Below are 21,501 nucleotides of genomic sequence, written 5' to 3' on the forward strand. Positions count from 1 at the left end.
GAAGAAGGAATCGAAAGCTGCACTTCAAAAACTCCACGTACTGCAGCGGCTGGGATAGCCTATCGCCCCCTGGTGGATTGGACGGCGTGGAACACCTTTCCCACGTCACGTGATCCCGTCCCGTCCTCGGTTCCTTTCCAAACCTTTCCAATCCTCTCCTTCGACAACCGGTTGTTACTGCGGCTCTCCTGGGCCCTGATGTAAGGCCAGCTCCGACCAGGCCGGTTCGTGGCGTGCTGTGGGTGGGTTCAGTGGTGCCGTGTGTACAGCGCGGGACAGGCTGGGTTGAGGGGGCCACACCTGTGTCTAATAGCGCCGTGAAGAGCCGTCTCAAGGCGATGCTTTGATACGCCGTGTGCTCGGAATGGCACGACACAACGACGAATCCCAGGAGGACAGTGACCCTCTGTGGTTTACAACCACGGAACAATAATGGAAGGCAGCTGTGCGTGTGTGTGTGTGTGTGTGTGAAAAGCTGTTAAAGCAGAGTGAGAAAGAGAGAGAGAGAGAGGTAGGGAATGTGTGGGTCAATGAGACATGTGACGCGACCATGATGTCATGTTCTCTCTGTAGTGGGTTGATAATAGACTGTAAGGATCCAAATGAAGGGTTCGAACAATCTCTTTGCAATTTACGCCTCAAATAAGCCTTGTTGAGCCCACACAACTCAAATGTTGCGTTCTTCGCATCATAAGTCTTAAAAACCAAGAGCCAGAGCCATTTTCAATGCAATTTCACAGCTCTGAAAACATTGGTAAATTGCATAGAGTATATTTAGCTGTTCACGAGTGTGTGTCCTACATTTGGAGATTCATAACAGCAAAACTGGAATTAAGATTTATAGTGCTAATGGGATCTCAAAGACAATAACCAGACAACAGCCATTAACTATGAACACATTAACAACCAAAATCCATTAGTCATCTTTTAAATAAACTGAAATAATTATATATATATTTAAAAAAAATCATAATCCGGAAAATCTCTAATGGAGACAGTCTTCTAGCCAATAAACTGACATCTAGTCTCACTCCCAGAGAATCTTAACTCCTCAAGTGTTTCACATGTAAATCATTTTTGAGATTGTTACAATCTACAACACCGCGATGGAAGAAACAGACTCCTAGAATTCGTAGCATCCTAGATTTCTTCGATGCAGGCCAAGTCTTGTCTAACGTGACGACTTAGATGCGCAACATTAAACAAAAGGGCCAGTTTCTTGTCTTTGCACTTACTGTAATGTTTTGCCAAAACAGCTTTTAAGGTATTGCTTTTAAGGATTTTGACCTTGCCAATGAGTTAAAAACAGATGTAGTGGAACAGCAAGTTCTCAATTGCCAAATTGATCTGAACAGTTGATATACTCATGGTGAAATATCTCACATAATACCCCCTTGAAAGCAATCTGTCTTCTCACTTGTGTAAGTTACAATGTCAAGTTTCCAACCATTCGTTTTCCTCATCTTTTGGGCCCTGTTTCACTGTGCCAAATAGGGGAACAGGAATGTAGTAGACATAGTTATCGAAACATCGATTGATGCCATGGTGTGACCTTACTGTAAATGCAGGACATGTTGTACTGGCATGAATGAAAACGAAAATCCAATGAAAAGGTATGGCCTCGAAATGATCGAAAATGTGTGTCTGTGTTTGTGTGTGGTTTCACTACATACAAAGGCAAGCTGAATGTTTTGGTTGGCAACTAAGGCCATTGCTCCAGGCCCTGAACACAGGAGATGTTGATCAACATGTATGTATGTACCAGTGAACACATCATGCAGGCTGTGTCTCTCCAAGTATTTCTGTGGACTTTTGGCGGGTTGTCTCCAAAGCTTGGTCTGGAAGTAGATTCCATATAGCTTTGATCTAGCCTCCTTGAAATGAGACTGAGTACCTATTTGACCAGCGTGCTGTTCCAAGATTGTCAAACGCTTGCCCTATGTAGCATGGCACTGCCATGTTATGTCTGAGACGGTTACTTTTGGTCGTTCCACCAATTCCAAAAGCACGCCCGCTGGCTTGCCTACACATCGATCGACAGAGCAAGACTCGTCGGGATAATACAAAGCACATGTTTCGTGTTTTAGCATGTCAGGATTGAGTGGAGGAACAGAGTGCACATAAAAACTGATAGTTGATCAGGGTCATCACAGGGAAAGACATGTGTTCGAGCTCTGATGAATGCCAGATGAATGTTCTGGAAGGGTCTGGCAAGTAAAGTCAGAAGAGTTGCTGTCTTGACATTGACCCAGTGATATATCAGCCTCTGGGAAATGGAGGTGTGAAAGGGTTCATGTTTCCTATGTGTACCTTTAACCATAGAGGAAAAAACCCCCAAACATGACCACATAAACACATATATGACAGCCTGACCTAAACACACACTAGTGTCCTTGAAAACTGGCGGTTTCTACAGAACGAATACTATTCAAGTCTTTCCACAGACAGCTCTTTCGTCCCGTCTCAAAGTGTACATTTCTACCTATTTCTTTTTACAGGGAATGTTAGCGTGTCTGAGACATATGTGCCAATGACACTTAGGACCCTGGAAACAGGAGATGCAGTTATGGTTAAGCAGGCAGTCTAGACACACAAGAAGCATATCTGCATAGGAACGACCACTTTGTGTTAAAATGATATGAATAAAGGTTTATTTTCTCATATGAATAGGTGGTTTTCATTTTTTTCATTGTATTTTACAATCTATGACAATCTCGCATGTTTTTCTCTTTTTTTTTCTAGCATATTCCAAGAATGGACATGGTGGGGGGGGTGGGGGGGGGGTCTTTTTTTATTGCTGAATGTTAAATGAATACACTTTCACTGACTGGAAAAGATAAGTCGGCTGCTTTTTTTGTCATTTTTTTTAACCATGCACCCATCTAACCTTGACCACAAGGACATGCAGAGGAGATGTGTTCAAACATTTCAAGCGAGGGTGGTGGGGGTTCAGGGATTGGAGGGGGGGGGGCTGAGGGGGGGGGGGTGGTGGACAGAAACCAAATCGGCAGAGACTGGTAATACAGCACTTCTATTGAGTGGAAGAGAGGGGCAACGCGGGGGAGAGAGGAGATATCACATTTAAACTAACTAGAGAAGCATTGTCTTCTTTTGTGGTTTGTCAAACGTACAAAATAAGACCCGGAGGGGTGAAACTGAAACGGAGGGGGAAATCGTGTAAGACGTGAAAGACAACCCTTGTCTGTGTGTCGATCCAATGGTGGCTTCCTTCACAATACATCAGTTGGGGCTTCTTTCCACACATACATTTCTTTCCATACGTTATTGGTTGATATCCTCTGAAGATTTGTCTCGGTACATCAATCATATATTTTTTTTTTTCTCTCTCTTTCGATTTGACTGAAGTGCACGATCAAGCAAGATTCTCAACTGGCTCCTGTCACGGAATCCTCCATGTTTTGAAATCTTTCCCCCCCAAAAATGACTTCACCACCAGTGGACAGTCGACAACATTTTTTGTAGAGTTCTCCATTTGAGAACCTGACACGTTACAACGAGCAACAAAATACCATCCTTTTCACCAAGACTTAGCAGTGCTCAGCCAATGAGAGACCCCTTGGAAGTTGTTTTAAGTTACTGGAGACTTGCATGTTATATTGGTTTGGTCTAGACTGAGTGACAAAATAACATTTCATTGAGTGGAAACAATCAACCAATGGACATGACGAACAAGTCAAAAGAAACAGTGCGATGGCTGCATATCTGCATGGAAATAATAAATGGATATAAATATGTATCGATATCATGTTACTTCTTCTACACTAAAGGCATTACATAATTGTCAAACAACACACTACAGTCACCTCTTACAAAATGATCCTGTCATCAAACAGAACAAAAATAGAAAGTTGCATATTTTGGCATTTTGTGACCCTCCAGAGTTTCACAGCTATTTCTCTCTCGTTGGTTCTTGACTGAGCTGCAGCCATGACGCCTCTTCCTCTTCTCTCTCTCTCTCTCTCCGGCCAATGGGAGTGCTCAGGGGCGGGGCTAACAGGAAGGTTACGCCTCCTGAGTATTCCGAGCAAAGTCAGTCTTAGGTAGGACGGATGACACGGCGGGCCGGGGGGGGGGGCAAAAGGAGAGGGGGGAGAGGGGGAGGATGGCGAAGGGGGAGGGGCATAAAAGGGCAAGCGGGAGAGGGGAACGGAAAGGGGGCGGAGGGCAGGTGGATATCCTGAGACATCGTGTGACCCGTTTCTACGGCCACAGGAACAGAATGGACGCGGGGACGGGGGACGGGGGGGCACAAGACAGAGGGGGCCGAGGAGGACGGGGAGAGGAGGATGAAGGGAAGGAGGGAGAGACGGATGGATGGGCGGGCGGAAGGAGGAAGAGAGCCGACGAAAGGAGAGAGGGGCGCGTTCGGTTTCCTTCCTCCTCTCTTTCTCTTTTTCTTCTTCTTCCAGTTCAGTCTCTTTGTAGCGGCACTATCGAGGATGGCTGGGATAGCCCTGTACCAACTCTTTCACTGGCCAATGGCATTTCTCACTAGAATCACAGATAGGCCAGGAGATTGGAGGCGAGCTACCGCCAGTGAGGCTGACATATACCCTGTTGGGACACTATGGGGGGGGAGCAGGCAGATGTCAGTACATCGAGCAGCGCCGTGCGGAACAACCAACCCGGGGACAGCTCGAACCCTCATCTCAGTCTCGCTTCAGCGGCAGCCGTCTACTGACACGCCTCGCTTTGGGCGCCCAATAGAGCCGCGCGTCGGCCGTCTCACTCCAGCCACCGGTTGGGACCTCTAACATCCGGCGGAGCACACCGATTATGCCCACGTGCGCCTACGCGGGCGTCCACACCCACACGCACGCACACGTCCCCCCCCCCCGCCCCCCCCCCCCACACACACACACACACACACACACACACACTCAGAGAGGCGAAAAAAGGATCTGCGTTGCTGCATTTCTCCGATTTTTCCTACCGGCGAAAAGGTCAAATGATAAGTTCTATAGGCGAATCATATTCATGTAAACATACACCTTATGTTTAAGTGGTTTGTATTGCATGATGTGGAAGGAGAAGTGATGTTCCAACAGGGCTAGACTCCCCGAAGAACGAAACCTGGAAAGAAAAAAGGGCCGAAAGACAAGGAAAAACTCAAGAGCAAACGTGTATAAAAAAATGAGGCGTCGATATAAGAAAGGCTACAAAAAACCTCCATTGAACCTCGGTCATCGGCATACAGCAAAAGGCACCACAATATTACTCTATTTTTTTTAAGTTGTGAAAAAATTGGCACGTCTTTTTTATGCTGTAAATCAAAATGTACATATAAATAGAGTTTTCCCTATAAAAAAGTCTCTGCTGTTAACTAGTAGACAACTTTTGCTAAAATGAAAATAAATATTTCATTTGTTTAGAATATCTGTCAGTTATATAAAATAAAAATATTTCTTATAGGTGCAGGTCTATGGTATATAGATCTGCGTTGGTAACATCGCGTTCTCTCTCTCTCTAGTGGTGGGCATTGTCTGGTTTGGAGCGCGAGTGCGTCTGTCTGCTCTGTGCGTTCCCGCGCCCTCCGTGCCGACCGGCGGGGTGAAAAGTCCGACTGTCCGCCGGCCTGTAGATGGCGGACGGCTCCGGGTGCATGTTCTGCATACTGAGAAAGGGCGTGGTCTCCCCCTCCTCCCCCTCCGACTCGCTGTCCGTCAGGCAGCTTCGGGATCCGTAGTCTCGCGACGCCTCGTAGCCGCGCGGCGCCACGTGGCCGTTCAACCGGGACCTCCTCGGGCGCCGGGCGCCCCCGCCGCCGCCGCCGCCCTCGGCCCTGTCCGGCCTGCTTCTCTTTGGTTGCTCCAGGGAGGAGAGGTACTCCTGCGTGGTCTCGTAGTCCTCGTCCTGGGCGAGCCGGTAAGGGCTGGAAGGCAGGCTGTCGTTGGGGTGGGTGCGCCGCTGCAGGTAGGGCTCGTGGCGCTGGGCGTCGTGCAGGGGCACCTGGTAGCGGCGCAGCAGGGGCTGGTCGTCCTCCGGCGGGGGGGGGTAGGGGGCGCGGGCGGCCGGCGGGAGGGTCATGGCATGGATGGCGTTGGGGGAGGTGATCTGGAAGGTAGGCACCTGTGGGGGCAGGGAGTAATGGAACTCCACCGGGGAGAGGCGCGCCGGGGTGGTCAAGGCCGACACGTACCTGCAGGACAGGATAGACGAGGAGGAGGAGGAGGAGGAGAGGAAGAGTGAAAAGAGAAGGGGGGACCAAGAAGAGTAAAGCGGAGTTGGGGGAGAAGAAAAGAGGCAGGGAGGAAGGGAGGATAAAAGCAAGGGATTGAAGGAAGGATAGAAGGATGGAAGGAAGGAAGGGGATAGGAGGACCATGCCAAACAACAGCAGATGTTAGGCGGTCTGTCGGCCAAAGACATAGGACACGGACACCCACACCAGTACACTGTAACAAAACATCAGGCTAGGAGCCGAGTGGTGGTTTAGGTCACGGTATTTACATGGTTTCACCCACTTTCTACATAATTACACAGTATAATGCACACTGGTGAGGACATGTTTAAAGATGTTTCTCCACACCCTCTTTTCAATGGCACTGAGACATGACACCATGCCCACTTTAGGAAACCGGCACCTGAAAGACCCAATGGCAAACCACGTACAAACTCCCTCAGCGCTCCACTTACACCCTGCTTCTCATGACACCCTGAGCGCCAAGACAAATCTCCACTGACACCAGCAAACTCAAATGCTAATATCCCATTGGCTGGCAGGTTCATGTTGACCAGCTACCACGAACACGTGGAGGAGAAAAGGTTGTCAAAGAAAAGGACACTGATCGGCCTGTCCCCTGTCACGACGGCTCTGTTTTGCAAGCGGTTCGGTTAGCGGAACATAAGGAGCGAGACGTGAGTCCCAATTATGTTTGTGTGTGGCATCGACTCGATCCCAGAGGGAGAAGGGAACTGTCGAGTTGACAAGAGAAGGACGAGCTACGCCCCTGAGACCGACGCTCCACCCCTGAGATCAGCTGTTGTTCTGCCCTCCTAATGAAGTCCTGGCGGTATACCGAGGCCTGTTTTTCCTGACACGTACTGGAAAGGTGGCGAGGGTTAGTCAATCGACTTGACACAGCAGATTTTTTCTGGCCTTCAAATTCAACACGCAGCTGCACTGAAGGGGCTATCTCCGGTCACTGACAGGGGATAACTGGGGGGGGGGGGGTAGGCAAGTCATGGGGCCAGCTGTGCTGTTAGAGGGGCCAGTTACGTTAAACGTTGCTGTCGTCATGACATTTTCTTCACTGCATTGCAGGCGTTAACAGGCGAAAGACCATGTTTATAAATATTCAGACTCTACATTTAGGGGGTCCACAAGGGGGTCCAAGGTTGTTTCTTGCCCCCCCCCAACCCCCCCCCGAACCGCCCCTGGCAACTGAAACTGGATGACACGGAAAATGCTGTCCCTTCGGAATTGAGTGGAGCCTTGTCGAATGACGTCGCCGTCCATTTTCTCCATCCCACACTTTAACCTCGCTCTTGAAGGACAATGGGAGCTACACAGAAGTCCCCCTCCGTAAACATACACCTGATTTTTCAGGTGATTTTTTTTTGCCATTGAGTCTGTCACGGTACCGAAGCCGGCCTCTAGGGGGCGATAGAGAGCCAGCAGCCAAAGGAGCCATCCTAAAATGGGCTCGAGGCCACGTCCCAGTGCCATAAGCCCACCAAGGGGTGCCGGGGGCCGGGGGCTGTGGAGTGTCCCCCTCCCAGTCCCACCTGTCGCTGTGCGGAGAGTCCCCCAGCGAGTCGAAGGAGTCTCCGTAGGGCAGGCCCGGCCGCTGGGACTCAGCAAAGCCACAGTGTGGTGCACGCTTGGCCCGGGCCTCCATGCACGCAGGACTGTTGCATTTGCTGGTCCCCACGGAGGACGACATCATGCCCGAGGGGGAGTCCGACAGGACGCTGTCCGTCCGCTCCAGGCTCCACGTCCGCTCCTCGTGTCTGTCCACGGGGCGAGACAAGCCTGGGTTCACTCGACGTGTCACTGTGCACGGGGGTGGGGGGGCATTTTGAATGGGGGGACTGACGACGTGGCGCTGAGGGGTTTTCGCGGGGCGCGGATCTGAGCTGAACGGGGATGCCACGGGATGTGAAGGGTGGTGGGGCGTGCATTTGGAGGGTGGAGGCTGCCTGCTGGAGGTGGAGGGTGCGGGCTCTCTGGTGGAGGTGGAGGGTGCGGACTCTCTGGTGGAGGTGGAGGGTGCGGGCTCTCTGGTGGAGGTGGAGGGTGTGGGCTCTCTGGTGGAGGTGGAGGGTGCGGGTTCTCTGGTGGAGGTGGAGGGTGTGGGCTCTCTGGTGGAGGTGGAGGGTGCGGGCTCTCTGGTGGAGGTGGAGGGTGTGGGCTCTCTGGTGGAGGTGGAGGGTGTGGGCTCTCTGGTGGAGGTGGAGGGTGTGGGCTCTCTGGTGGAGGTGGAGGGTGTGGGCTCTCTGGTGGAGGTGGAGGGTGTGGGCTCTCTGGTGGAGGGTATGATGGTGCTGTCTAGCCGACTAGCTGCTAAAGATATAAGGGAGTGTCTATCAGCGTGGGCGAGGGGATTGGCTCCTACCTGTGGGTGGATGAGTGGGCCCGGGTGGAGGAATTGTGGGATCTGGAAGACGCTTGGCTGCCTGGGAAGGAGGCCTCCGTTCCGTGTCGAATGACTCGCTCCGTCGCAGGGACGTTCTTCGAGATGTACTGTGGGACAGGGAGGAACCATTACCATGTGCGCGCAAGAACCCAAGCATCAGCCGAACCACTCGAACCGACGCGTCTTAAACACAGTTTGTCCTGCGAGGGTGCGGCTCGGTAAAAACAAAAGCAGGAACACGAGAGTGTGGATTGTCAGACTCACGTCGACCATAGGGATGTCCTCCGGCCCAGGGCCGGGGTGATTAGGTCCATTCGCGAGGTTCCGATTAGGGTGATCTGCACACATGTTCTGCCGCAGGTGGTTGTGCATCTTCCTCCTCTGTTTCCTAGGGGGGACAGAGCCGTCATTCGCCGAAACCGACAGCGACAAACCGCTTTTTCCAAATGGGATCGTTGAGAAAGTTTGATTCGGCCCAGCGGGGGAAACGAGCATCGCGGATGTTATACAATATGCCTCATTCCAAATGCTCACGATGAAAACATTTTGGACAGCGTGGGGTGCTTTCGAAACATTTCGGTTTCGTCCTGTGCATTTTGGAGTGCATGGGACTACTTTTCAAAATGTTTCTAGTTTTCATAATACCACATTCACATCTAAACGCGGTGTACATTGTACTATGTACAGTACGGCGAACACAGAATCTATCCTTTGCCTTAAAGTGCCAAAGCAGCACACCATGCTCCCCGGAATTTGAACCAAGCCTCATATTAACTCCAACGCAATATGACCAACGGTTGCGGATATAGTCACAATAAATGACACAACCGTTCACCAACAGGTCTGGGGGGAAGCGATGCGATTGGTTGAAGATGAGCGCAGGGTAACTTACTTGGTTTTACAGTAGGCCACCACACACACAATGCCTACGACCAACAACGCCACACAGATCCCCGTGATTGTCAGCACTCTCTTCTGGTACAGTGCCTCCGCCTCTGTGGACACACACACACACACACGACACACACACGACACACACGACACACACAGACACACAATAACCAGAAGAAACAAAAAAACACGTTCTATAAAAGGCATATACAGTTGGTTTACACATGCACAGTCTATACGTAGGTCTGCCTGGCCTGTCGCCTCCACCCTCTCTCACACACCCACAGCCCTGAACTGCCAACCTCCCTCTGCAAACTACCCCAGCACTAACTGTTACTAGTTCATCCATCCAACTCCTCTTGTCTTCATAATGGGACCAATCCATTCTAGCTGTGCTAGCCTCCACTATGCTCTCTAATGTGTGTGTGTGTCCTATTGGAATGTGTGAGGTCTAAGTGTTCTCCTTAGTTGCTAAACAGGTCCATAATTCAGAATAACGCTGGGCTAAGCACTGGCTGAGGCCAAACGCATGCAGCTGTCATGGAACACGCGAGCGTCTGCCAGAAATGGAATCCGAAACAGACCTCTTTCTTTCTGCTGGCCCCCTCGATCTCCTGCTCTGCCTCTAAAAGGACCTCTTTCATCACCCGGAGACCCAGTGGATCTTTTCAGGTTCTCCGTGTCCTCAACGCTGTAGGCCTCCCAGCCTCCCCCGGCCTCCCTCTGTCCTCAATGCTACAGAGGACTCCCAGCCACTCCCAGCCTCCCCCGGCCTCCCTCTGTCCTCAATGCTACAGAGGACTCCCAGCCACTCCCAGCCTCCCCTGGCCTTCCTCTGTCCTCAATGCTACAGAGGACTCCCAGCCTCCCCCGGCCTCCCTCTGTCCTCAATGCTACAGAGGACTCCCAGCCACTCCCAGCCTCCCCCGGCCTCCCTCTGTCCTCAATGCTACAGAGGACTCCCAGCCTCCCCCGGCCTCCCTCTGTCCTCAATGCTACAGAGGACACCCAGCCACTCCCAGCCTCTCGCCGTGGGGGACGTCTCAGCCTCTCCATACTCTAAATTCCTGTTGCAAGAGGCCCCCCTTTCAACAGACACATTGCCCCCTAGCAGGAAACCCGATAAGGACTTCCTGATCTTCTAGATAACATACAGCATTGCGATTATTTAGCCAAAGACACTGTTAACCAAAGCTTTTGCATGATGCTTTTCCCACAACAAACGCACAAACAAAACTGACAAAGTTCAAAGAATTCTCCGGCATTTCTTTCCTTTCCCATAGAACCACTCCTGTGATACTGGTCGGCGAATGATAAATAATGTAATAAAAAAACGAATTGCACTGGTACAGCTCCTCCAATCCGAGGTTGACTCTCCCCTCACCCATGCATGTCGCCGTGGGTCTGTTCTCCGACTCTATAAATAAATCACAGAGACGGCTATTTATTTATAGTGACAAACAGGGGAATATTTCATCCTTATTGGTTGATATCTAGTGATGACGAACACTCTACTGAGAGGGAGAGAACCGGGAATACAACCGTTCCCAACCACTCCCAAACGTATCTCAGCGTGTGTCACTGAGACAGGTAGGCTGCCAAAGCTCAAGCAGAGCAAGGCGCTACGGACGAAGAAGAAGATTTTTTTTTTTTTCTGAACCACAGGACAGGTTTCATGAGAAAGGAATGGACAAAACGGGGGGGGGGGGGGGGGGGGGGTGGTTGCCGGGAAGCAACATGAAAGAAACGGAAGGCGGCTTCATGTCGCAAGGAGAGAACGGCATGCTCACACCACTCCAGGTCAACAACTTTGGGGAAACCCTATTGGCAGCAGGGCCGCCCACCGAATGCGGAGATGACCGGCGCATTGAAGCCGTCCGCGTGAGGCTAGATTGGGAGCAGGATGGGGGGAGGAGGGAGAGGGGGGGGGGGGTGGTTCTGGGGTCGCATACAGAAACACGCGGCCGGAACAGAGGCTCAAAATTAGCAGGAGGGGGAAGATTTAAAGGGGGGGGGTGGATCTGAGGAGGAAGGGTGCAGGCGAGGATCTATCGATCCGGTAGATGGAGAGAGGCGTGCGAGAGGAGGGGATCGCGGGCATGGGGGTGTGTGAGGAGGAGGGGAGGAGGCGGGGAGGAGGAGGAGGAGGAGGAGGAGGAGGAGGGGGTATTCAATTGTAGACTTGGCATGGCATGCTTTTTACAACAGGACGGGGGGGGGGGGAGCAGGGTGCATCATAAAGCAAACTTGGTGTTCTATCTGCAACCCTCATTGAGGAGACAGAGAGAGAGAGAGAGAGAGAGCGAGAGAGAGAGAGTTTGAATTGAGTGTGTACAGTGAGTCCATTTATACTAGTGCTGACGCGACTAAGTGAAAGACATTACTAGAGTGGGCACTACCCATCCGTTCTGACGTAAACACTTTACGCTTACGCACAGCGCTCCGACATCACCCGCAGTCGGGGAAAAGCTTCTGGCAGCTTCCGACTCATTTTTGCGGAGCCCCGCTCCCTTAGGAGAGGCTGGGCCGTAGAGCTGCATTGAACCTTTTTGGGAAAACAAGCGTTTCCTGCCTCTTGATTTAAAAGAGTTTTCATCCGACTGTGAATAGCCTTCTGCTCAAGGGGTTTATCGTGAAAAGGTGAAACGTGAGTGTGTGGCAAAAGAGGGCTGCAGAGGAAGACACCTATGCTCGTCTTGGAGGGTCCAGTCCCACAATTTTCTTTATCAGCCCAATGAGTCGCACCGCATGGTCTGATTGACAGACGGATCGGCCAATCAACGGGGAGCGTTTGCTTTTTAGAGTCCACCCGGCAAAGGGAATGGGGATCATGTCAAAGGGAGGGAGTTCAAGGCGGCTCTGCGTAGCTCGTCGGGGAGCGAATCGAAACGAAGCATTGTTCCATACCCATAAATTCAATCCCAAGATGCTCTGCCATCGCAGAGAGTGGACAGTCGGAAGAAAAACAACAAAAAGGAAAAGAAGAGGAGTTTAGAGGAGAGACACGTTTTAACGCACATTTAAAACACATATATATGTACATGTATATCGCAGCCGGAGAGGGTTTGGAGGCGGGCGGGTTGAGGTTAGTTACATGAATTTAGAAGACGACAGCCTTCCACACAGACAGGCAGGACACACACACACATCGAAACACAGCAGGCAGTTTACCAGAACATGCAACAAAACAAACCAGTCATGTCAGATCCCTGCGGCTACCGACTGCAGCCAGTAACTTGCCCTCTCACGAGATTGATAAAGGAGGCAGAAAATGACTCTGAACGTTAATTGGAATGATCTTTTTCTTTCTTTTTTAAGTGAGCTATCGAGATAATCGCGCGTAACTACTGTGTCGTACGGGTTAGTGATTTCGTTTTCAAATGTATTTCGTTTTGGACAGGAAGTCTCGATTGTGGAAATGGCATAGTACGACACTACTTTGTAAATTGGAACTTTTAAATGGCAGCACAGTGCTGTGTTCATTTCACATTCAATACCGGCAACTCTGTACTGGAATGTGAAACACATGACCTGTATGGGATTGGAAAACACAACAAATATGGTGGAATCCTTCAGTCTAATATAAGAAAGAGGGCGTGATCTGTGCAGATCTGACTAACTGGTCGCCGTGACCGTATTTTAGTGTTCTTTAGACTCTTGGCTGTAAATGCAGGCCGTGTTGTCGCTGTAACACTGAACGTGAACAAGCTACAGTACAGGGTGTTGTCTCCCGGCCTGAGAGCCCTCCACTTCCAGTACGAACGGTTACTAATTAAGAGGGATGCTTCTTGTGCGCCGCGTGAAGGAGAACACGGGGAAAATTCCTGATTTTCGAGAAGGGTTGGGGCGGGGTGGGGTGGGGGCGGTCTGTGTTGTGTTGGAGTGTAAGCTGAGGCCAGAGGGAGGCTGGGCTGCACCATTCCAGCTGTTCCCCCGACACCCTCTCCCCTCTCCTCCCCTCTCCTCCCCTTCTCTCTCCTCCCCTCCCCTCCCCTCCCTTCCCCCCGTGCTCCACTCGGGTTGCAGCAAATCCCAGCTGTTGTCATGACAACGGTCTCTCGGTGCGCCCCGGCCGTGGCGGTTGAGGGGCTGGGCCCGGCTAGCTAGCGCTCCTCTCTGTCTCCGCTCTCCGACGGCCCCCGAGACCTGTTAGAGGACCTGTCGGAGAGCCTCCCCTACTTTTTAGGAGTCGTGGACACGATATGGGATGAAAACGAGGCATGTGGGTGTTTTGGGTTCGCGTGCGGGTGCGTGTCGTGAAGGTGTGCACGCGTGTGTGTGTGTCGGCAAAGCAGCAGCTATATCCCACCCTCGAAGAGCTGGCTTGTGGCTTGGCCCAGAAAGGTTCCCTCGCAGCGTTTCGCCGATTACCTAACTATTCCAGACACAGTGCAGCAGCTGGCTGTTTGTTCGGTGACCACTACCAGTAAGAAATGACTCTCTCGGCCTCTACAGTTGGTAGACCACAACCGGCCGAGGGATCATTCCTGGATGAGGACAACGACCTGACTGGTCCCAGAGTGACTGGACCATGCTGGCGTTTAGGGGAAGTCCCATCACAGTTCTGGCAGCTGGGTGCAGGCCGAGCACTCCCCTCCCCCCTCTATCTCCTGGTTTCCTGCCTTGTAGTAAGGCACACGGGCCGGTTCCCTCAGCGCTGCGTGCCCGTGTACGTGCACCCAAGGCTCTCATTTCACTGGGTCACACATGACCGGGGAGGCCAACCGGGGCGTGGTTTCAACGGACAAACGTCTTCGCGCGACGCCAGGAAGTCTTTTTTTCTTCTTCTCAGTCTCGGTTCAAAAGCGACGACGGAAAACGCAGAGCGTTCGGCGGACGCCTTCCATCTCGTCTGATTCCGAAGGCTGTGGAGAAACGGACAAATTCTAGGGTGGGCTGATGGGTCGGGGGGGGGCGGAGGGGCAAAAGTGCTGACTCACTGGCGACGTCTTCCGACAGGAGCTGCCAGTCAAAGCTCCTCAGGTACCGAGGGGCCTTTTAATCGACTTGGAAAGGGGAGCCCCCCTTTCACTCCCCTCCACCAGCCGCCGCATACTTGGCTCATAGCTAGTACAGAAAGAGCACTCGAATGTACAGTACGGGTCTGCAGTATGAGTCGTGCTTGTAAGGGGGGAAGGAGAGGGGGGGGGGGGGTCTGTTAAGTGCATGTACAGACTTTGTTTCCAGTCAGGCACAGCAGAAAGGGATGGTGTACAGCCAGCAACAGGCGGTTCCAGGAGAAGATCACATTAGCTGATCTGTTTAGCTAGCGACGCAGCGCGCTACACTGCTGGAAGGCCCCCATTCTGGCAGAAGCCAGGCAAACCTGACTTGCAAAGACACGACGGATACGAGCGCCCTATAACAACGGCAATTTTGTCGTAAAACACACATGACAGGACTGGGATACGGTGTCAAGGTTTAATCACACGCTTCCTATGATTACATATCAGGAAACTGTTTTTATAAGACTAAAACCCCAAATTCACGAACCGGGTGAAATATGGCGGCGTGCAAGGAGGTCGACACACATTTAGTGTTTTGTTGACGTCAGCCTCTTCCCAGCGCACTCGCACTGTCCGGAACAATCCACTCCGTGCATAAATATTAGTGAACACAAGAGGGTTGCTGAAGTGCAAACATTGCGCAAACGAAACAACACCGACTTGGTCGGCTCCCAACGTGTGTGCACGCGCGTGTGTGTGCGCGCACGTGTGTGTGTGCGCGCGCGTGTGTGTGCGCGCAAACGCACGTGACCGAGCCGATAGCTCAAAGGCCTGAGCTGTCGTGCTTCGGCGCTCCGAGTGCCTCCTTCTAATCTGGGTGTAATTCCCTAGTTGATGGACATGTTTGCTGGGCTTGCCAGCGTGGGGGAGTCGGTGGGGAGAGGATGTCGCCCGGGGGCCCCGCAGGTCGGTGTTTAACACCGGGGCCTGATTACAAGGCAGGAGGCCCCCAGAGCTGACGACCTCGCCGAGAGCCGCTGGGGGCCTCATCAGCTGAGAGGGAGGAATCGCAGAGGGGCCTTTGCGAAACTCGGCATGCCGAGTCGTTCGCAAACGCACTTTGGGCTCGCCCTAGCTAAGAGTGTGTGTGTGTGTGTGTGTGTGCGTGTTCACGTTTAATTTAGGTGGTTTGATCCTATGTGGTTTAGGGGTAGTTAAGACAGAGGGCAACACAAACTAAAAGAACAAAACTATGAAAAGAAAGTCACAGAAGACCGGTTTTCTTCAGTACGCCAAATTCCAGTTATTATACCTATCTATTTTCAGTCTTATATTATTAACCAGGTTTTTATTAACCTAAACTAAGCCTCCATTGATCAGGGCGACTGTATTGTTGAGAGGAAAAATCCCATTTTAGGTTTCATTTATTTGAGAAATTATTTGAGTTCATTTAAGCCTTTTTTGGGATGTTAGTATTGATGATGAGAGGACGGTGTCCAATTAAATTGTCCTGCCACATGCTATCAAAGTTCATTCTCTCAGTGTAGCGAAAAACGGCACTCCCCTTTAACTCAATACTCACCATTATCGCCGTGCAGTCATGGCCATAAGTTTTGGCAATGACAAATGTTGTGTTTTGCAAAGTTTGCTGGTTCAGTATTTGAGGAAAATGTTTTCACATGTTTCTATAGAATATTGGAATCACAATAAGGCACATTTCATATTTTTTAAGCTTTTTTGGGGCGAACATTTTCAATATATGCAAATAGTCCCCTCTTTTACAGCAGTCAATCTGCTCTTAAAATCCAATCCGAATAATAGAGTGATTTCACCTGGCTAGAACTAGTTCACACTTTCCCCTGTGCTGATGATATGACTTACTGAAATTATGTTAGCAGTCATGTTATGCCAAGGCCCAGCAAGCTTTGCAAACACAAAATGTACGTCGCTCCCAATACTTTTGGCCACGGCTGTAGATTCCACACTGTTTGAGGAGTGCACATGCAATGCTCTGCTATTTCAAGGGCATAACCGATCACATGCAGACCGTAACTGTTCCTGGGTGCTTAGTGTATGCAGCACTACGCAGGCACCAAAGGGCTCAATTATTCCCCCCCTTTTTTTTGAAAGCAGACAAAAGGAACAGTTGGACTGGTGTGAATGAGACACCGTCCGGGAACCAATGAGAAAGCGGAACAGCAATTGCGACTGTGTCACGTCCCAACATCCTGCATGCAGAACAGACATGTAGACAGACAGACAGACACAGACAGGCAGACAGAGGCAGAAAGACAGGCAGACACAGACAGGCAGGCAGACAGACACGGACAGACAGGCAGACAAACAGACAGACAAACAGACAGGCAGACAGGCAGACAGGCAGACACAGACAGGCAGACACAGACAGGCAGACACAGACAGGCAGACACAGGCAGGCAGACAGAGGCAGGCAGACAGGCAGAAAATAGAGTGGACATACGGTAGAAACTGGCCATAACGTAGGTTTGACAGCGATCACCAGTAAAGTCATTTGGACACCTGATGGAGGGAGAGAGAGAGAGCCACAACACGCACACACACACACAAGGAGAGAGGGAAGAGTGGAGGAGGACAGGGAGGGCAGCGAGAGGGGGAGGAAAGGAGGGGAAGAAGGGCGGATGGAGCGTGGGTGAGAGAGAGAGGGAGGTTTGGCGTGGGGGGAGGGGGCGGAAAAGGAGAGGATAAGCCAAAGAGAGAGGTAGAGGAGGTCGGAGAGGGAGAGAGAGTGAAGAAGAGGGTAGGGGGGGTGGGGAGGAGACAAGAACAAAGGGTTAGAACCACGGCGTGACGACAGACAGCCGAAAGCAGAGCTTTTTTCACCCGAACGCGCAGCGTGCGCACGGCCCCGTCGCTTGTGTTGACCTGAGGGAGGGGGGGGGGGGGGGAGAGAGAGAAAGAGGAGGGCGAGGAGGGAGAGAGAGGAGGACGAAGTGCCGACAGAGGTGACCCCCGGTGGCCCGCACCGCCGCTTGCTCTCAGCTGTGGGGGGGTGGGGGGGAGGGGGGAGTGGAGGGGGGGGGGGGTCAGGTTAAGGGAAAACATACTTTTGTGAGGATTGGGCATGTACAGTCGGAGAGGCTCTTTCTGCAAGCAGCGCGGGCCAAAGTATCCATCTGGACATCTGCGGAGGGAGGAACAGAAGGGTGGACACGGTCATGTGGAACAACAGGAGAAAAACGGTGGATACAGTCGTGTTGTGTAACGTCCGATGGATCGTCCCTGTGGAATCTGACAGCAGATTAGATTAGATTCCTGTGGCGGGGGAGACATTTTGGCGGGCGTTTCTCTGCAGGTAGAGGCAGTGTCGAATGCTGGGATAATTCCCAGGAACCACGGAACAAGGCTTTCAACTCTCTCTCTCTCTCTCTCTCTCTCTCTCTCTCTCTCTCTCTCTCTCTCTCTCTCTCTCTCTCTCTCTCTCTCTCTCTTTCTCTCCTTCCCACTTGTCGTCTTTCGCCGTCGCTCCCTAGTCTTTCTCTCTTCGCTATATCCCTCTGCAAACTCCCTCTTCCTGCACGCTCGTTTTCAAGGTGGTCCTCGTCCGCCTTGCCCTCCCCGCGGGGCCGCTCGTCCTGAGGGGGAGGAGGCAGAGGTCAGGGGTGCAGGGGAACCAAGTTCCCCCTGATTGAGAGGGCCACAGGGGGAAGGGGAGGGGTGAGATGGGGGGGGGGGAGTCCCACAGGAAGGCTGGTAGACGCTGACCAACTGAGGTGAAGGATGAAATCCCCATCGACACCCCCCCCCCCCGCCCTTTCTTCACTCAGGTCTCCCTTTCTTTCTTTCTTTCTCTCTCTTTCTCTCTCTCTTTTTGTCTCTCTCTTTCTCTCTCTCTTTCTGTCTCCCACTCCTCCTAGTTGTCCCTCAGTTTTCCTTCTCTATTGCATCTCCGTTCACCCTTTCGTACCTTCCTGAAGGTTCCGTCCCCATTCACACACGTTTATTGTTCCTTTCATTCCCTTTCCGCGTCGTTTATTTATCTCGTCGGGTCCAGTCGCATCAAGCGTCCTTCACAGTCGCCAGGAGAGAACTCGCCGAGGCATTGTTTGTTTCCCGCTGCGTAGGGATACTAATGGAAGATTGAGTGATCTGGTCGGTTACTGTTGATTCTCAGTCGTGCGGCCCCTCGTGTCGGTAAAGCTCCTGTCAAGTTGAATCTTGATTACACCACCGCAACCGTATTTGTGGGGGACACCTGTCCATTGAAGACCAAAAACAAAGCCGGCTTTTCTTTCTTTTTCATCTTCTTTCAAACTGAACCTCTCTCCTCCCTTCCTCTCCCTTCCCCTCTCTCATCGAATCAGGATGTAGGCCGCAGCTCATTGAGAAGTGCCAGAACGCATCTACTGTCGAACCTCCCTCCCTCCCTCTCGCCGTTTTCCCTCCACAAACGGGCCCGCCAATCCAACAGAGGTCATTCTCCGTGATTTATGAGTTTTACAGCCATGCCCCGAGCACGGTTGTGAGATGCCGTGCCAAGTGACTCACACGGAGTGATATGTTAAACCGAAGGGAACCGTAGCAGTGCTAGGGAACAACACTGAACAATGTGCTGTCAGCGTGTCCTCTGACAAGATTCAATCTACCTTCCTAACCAGACACGGAACACTGACACAGTGTTTCGGGCCAAAGAGAGTGTTTCGGTCCAACCCCCCCAAAAAAACGAATATTGTTTTGGACCTAAGAATGCTTTTTTTTCTTCGATCGAGTCGAAACATGTTTTGAGGTGCACAGGCTAACGTTGTGCACCTGACTTTCTGCCTACCATACCGGTCATCCGATACAGATATCTGCACTCAATGGGGAAGCATAACCCCCTCAGAATCACTAGCTGTTCCCTCTCTATCCCTCGAAAGAACCTTCCGTCGCTAAGGCGAGGACTGGAGTATAAATATAGGGCCAGCTGTCCAGTGGACCAGTTCAGCCGGTGAGTAATACGCTCTGAAGCCTGGCCTATATTGAATGAGATGGCTTTTGGGCAACAATTCCCTGCGGGCCGCCACAGCATTATGCGATTCTTTTGGACCCGTGCCTTGAGCCGTGAGTGAATTAGCTGCCGCTATTGAGTTTTCGCTCCCTCCAATTTGTACACAGCTTATTGAATGGCTGTTGCAGTCATGTCCGTCGGCGCTTGTCGGGTGCAGTGTTTTTGCCCCCGACGGCGAGCGCGAACGCTCCTCGGCTCGCGGCGGCGGCGCCGGTTGCGTCGCCGTCTCCCCGTTTCCGACGCGGCAGGAGCCGCGGAAACGACGCTTGCTTCCATTGGCATGGAGGCCGCGGTCCGTGGGATGCACGCGCGCTTGGCGTGCGTCGTTTCCTCAAGCCCCGCTCCCTCTAGGTTAAATGCGCCCGTCCGCACGCATAATGATAATGATTGGGAGTGAATGACACATACGCCCAACTCCACAATGAGTACGCCTTTTCTTCCTCCCACACAGGCTCACGATCCCCTTGTTGCAACATCCAGGAGAAAACGAAGAAGCCAAAATCCCCCCCTCCACGTCACAATTTGTCTTCCGCTCGTTTGATTTAAGGCACGGTTATGAATCGGACCACCTTTTCCCGAGGCCTCGAGACGTAAGCAGTGGTCCTAATGACCTCTTCAAGGCCTCCGACTGGTGTAAATATTTGCGCCGAACCAAAACGGTGAGTCATTTCACATTTCGGAGGACTTTTTGAACGCGAAGCCCGTCCGCACGCTAACCGTGGGTCAACGGGGGCGGTCGAGCTCCGCGCCGACTACCACCGCCCCGCTCTCCTTTTTCCGTAGACACGACACTTTGTGAAGGAACATGGAGCCTTGGCAGGGCACGACCAGCCTGTGAGAGAGGGGGGGGTGGGAAGAGGGGGGGTGGGGGGGGCATGGGAAACAAGACTTTGGAGGCATGTTGGAGGGCAGTGCAGAGTTACGGTGGCTTTCCCGAAGGCGGGTTGACAGCTCCACGGCAGACGTCGAACACAGAGACCTGGTTCCGGCTGGTCCGTCACCGTGCTCGACGCAACACACCCACCGTCGCGTCGGAACTCCTTTAAAGCGCCGGCGCAATCGTGATAATGGGGCAGGGGGGGCGGTTTGGCGAGGGGGGGAGGAGGTGTGTGTGTGGGGGGGGGGGGGGTGGGACAGGACACACAGGGAACCTGGACAACAAAGACACTGCGGCGCTCGTCCAAATATCCCCACGCTACGATCGCGCCCCCGACGGTGGGGACGCAAACGGCGTGTCGGAGCACTTGGGGGGGGGGGACATTCCGGATGGAAAAAAAGAGCCCAAACAAAAGGGAGACTCACTTGCACGAGAGTTGATTGATACCGTTTATGAAGTAACAGTCGCCGCCGTTCACGCAGTAAGACTTCTCCGTCTCGTTGCATCTCCTGGCGTGGCCCGAGCCCGGAGAGAGAGTGGTGGTTACTGTGGAGGAGAGAGAGTGGTGGTTACTGTGGAGGAGAGAGAGAGTGGTGGATTCTGTGGAAGAGAGAGAGAGAGAGAGAGAGAGAGAGAGAGAGAGAGAGAGAGAGAGAGAGAGAGAGAGAGAGAGAGAGAGAGAGAAGGAGAGAGAGAGGTGGTTACTGTGGAAGAGAGAGAGTGGTGGTTACTGTGGAGGAGAGAGAGAGAGTGGTGGATTATGTGGAAGAGAGAGAGAGAGAGAGAGAGAGAGAGAGAGAGAGGTGGTTACTGTGGAAGAGAGAGAGAGAGTGGTGGTTACTGTGGAAGAGAGAGAGGGAGAGAGAGAGGTGGTTACTGTGGAAGAGAGAGAAAGAGAGAGAGAGAGAGAGAGAGAGAGAGAGAGAGAGAGAGAGAGAGAGAGAGAGAGAGAGAGAGAGAGAGAGAGAGAGAGAGAGAGAGAGAGAGGTGGTTACTGTGGAAGAGAGAGAGAGAGTGGTGGTTACTGTGGAAGAGAGAGAGAGAGAGGGAGAGAGAGAGGTGGTTACTGTGGAAGAGAGAGAGAGAGGGAGAGAGAGAGGTGGTTACTGTGGAAGAGAGAGAGAGAGAGTGGTGGTTACTGTGGAAGAGAGAGAGAGAGAGGAGA

General features: G+C 52.1%; 1 protein-coding gene across 1 annotated transcript in view; it reads right to left on the minus strand.

Annotated features, from left to right (window-relative positions):
* The window catches only part of nrg2a (neuregulin 2a), a 94,793-nt gene that overhangs the window by 49,779 nt on the left and 23,513 nt on the right, over window positions 1–21,501 (minus strand). The window contains exons 4-11 of the mRNA XM_062453200.1: window positions 20,762–20,882; window positions 16,916–16,974; window positions 12,398–12,421; window positions 9,492–9,594; window positions 8,864–8,987; window positions 8,579–8,706; window positions 7,749–7,973; window positions 4,900–6,160 (exon numbers count right to left, since the gene is read on the minus strand). Of these exons, the coding sequence (XP_062309184.1) occupies window positions 5,488–6,160; window positions 7,749–7,973; window positions 8,579–8,706; window positions 8,864–8,987; window positions 9,492–9,594; window positions 12,398–12,421; window positions 16,916–16,974; window positions 20,762–20,882 (1,457 nt within the window). The 3' untranslated portion in view covers window positions 4,900–5,487. The remainder of the gene's footprint in view (window positions 1–4,899; window positions 6,161–7,748; window positions 7,974–8,578; window positions 8,707–8,863; window positions 8,988–9,491; window positions 9,595–12,397; window positions 12,422–16,915; window positions 16,975–20,761; window positions 20,883–21,501) is intronic.

This window comes from Osmerus eperlanus, chromosome 27 (assembly GCF_963692335.1).
Source record: "Osmerus eperlanus chromosome 27, fOsmEpe2.1, whole genome shotgun sequence".
NCBI lineage: Eukaryota > Metazoa > Chordata > Actinopteri > Osmeriformes > Osmeridae > Osmerus > Osmerus eperlanus.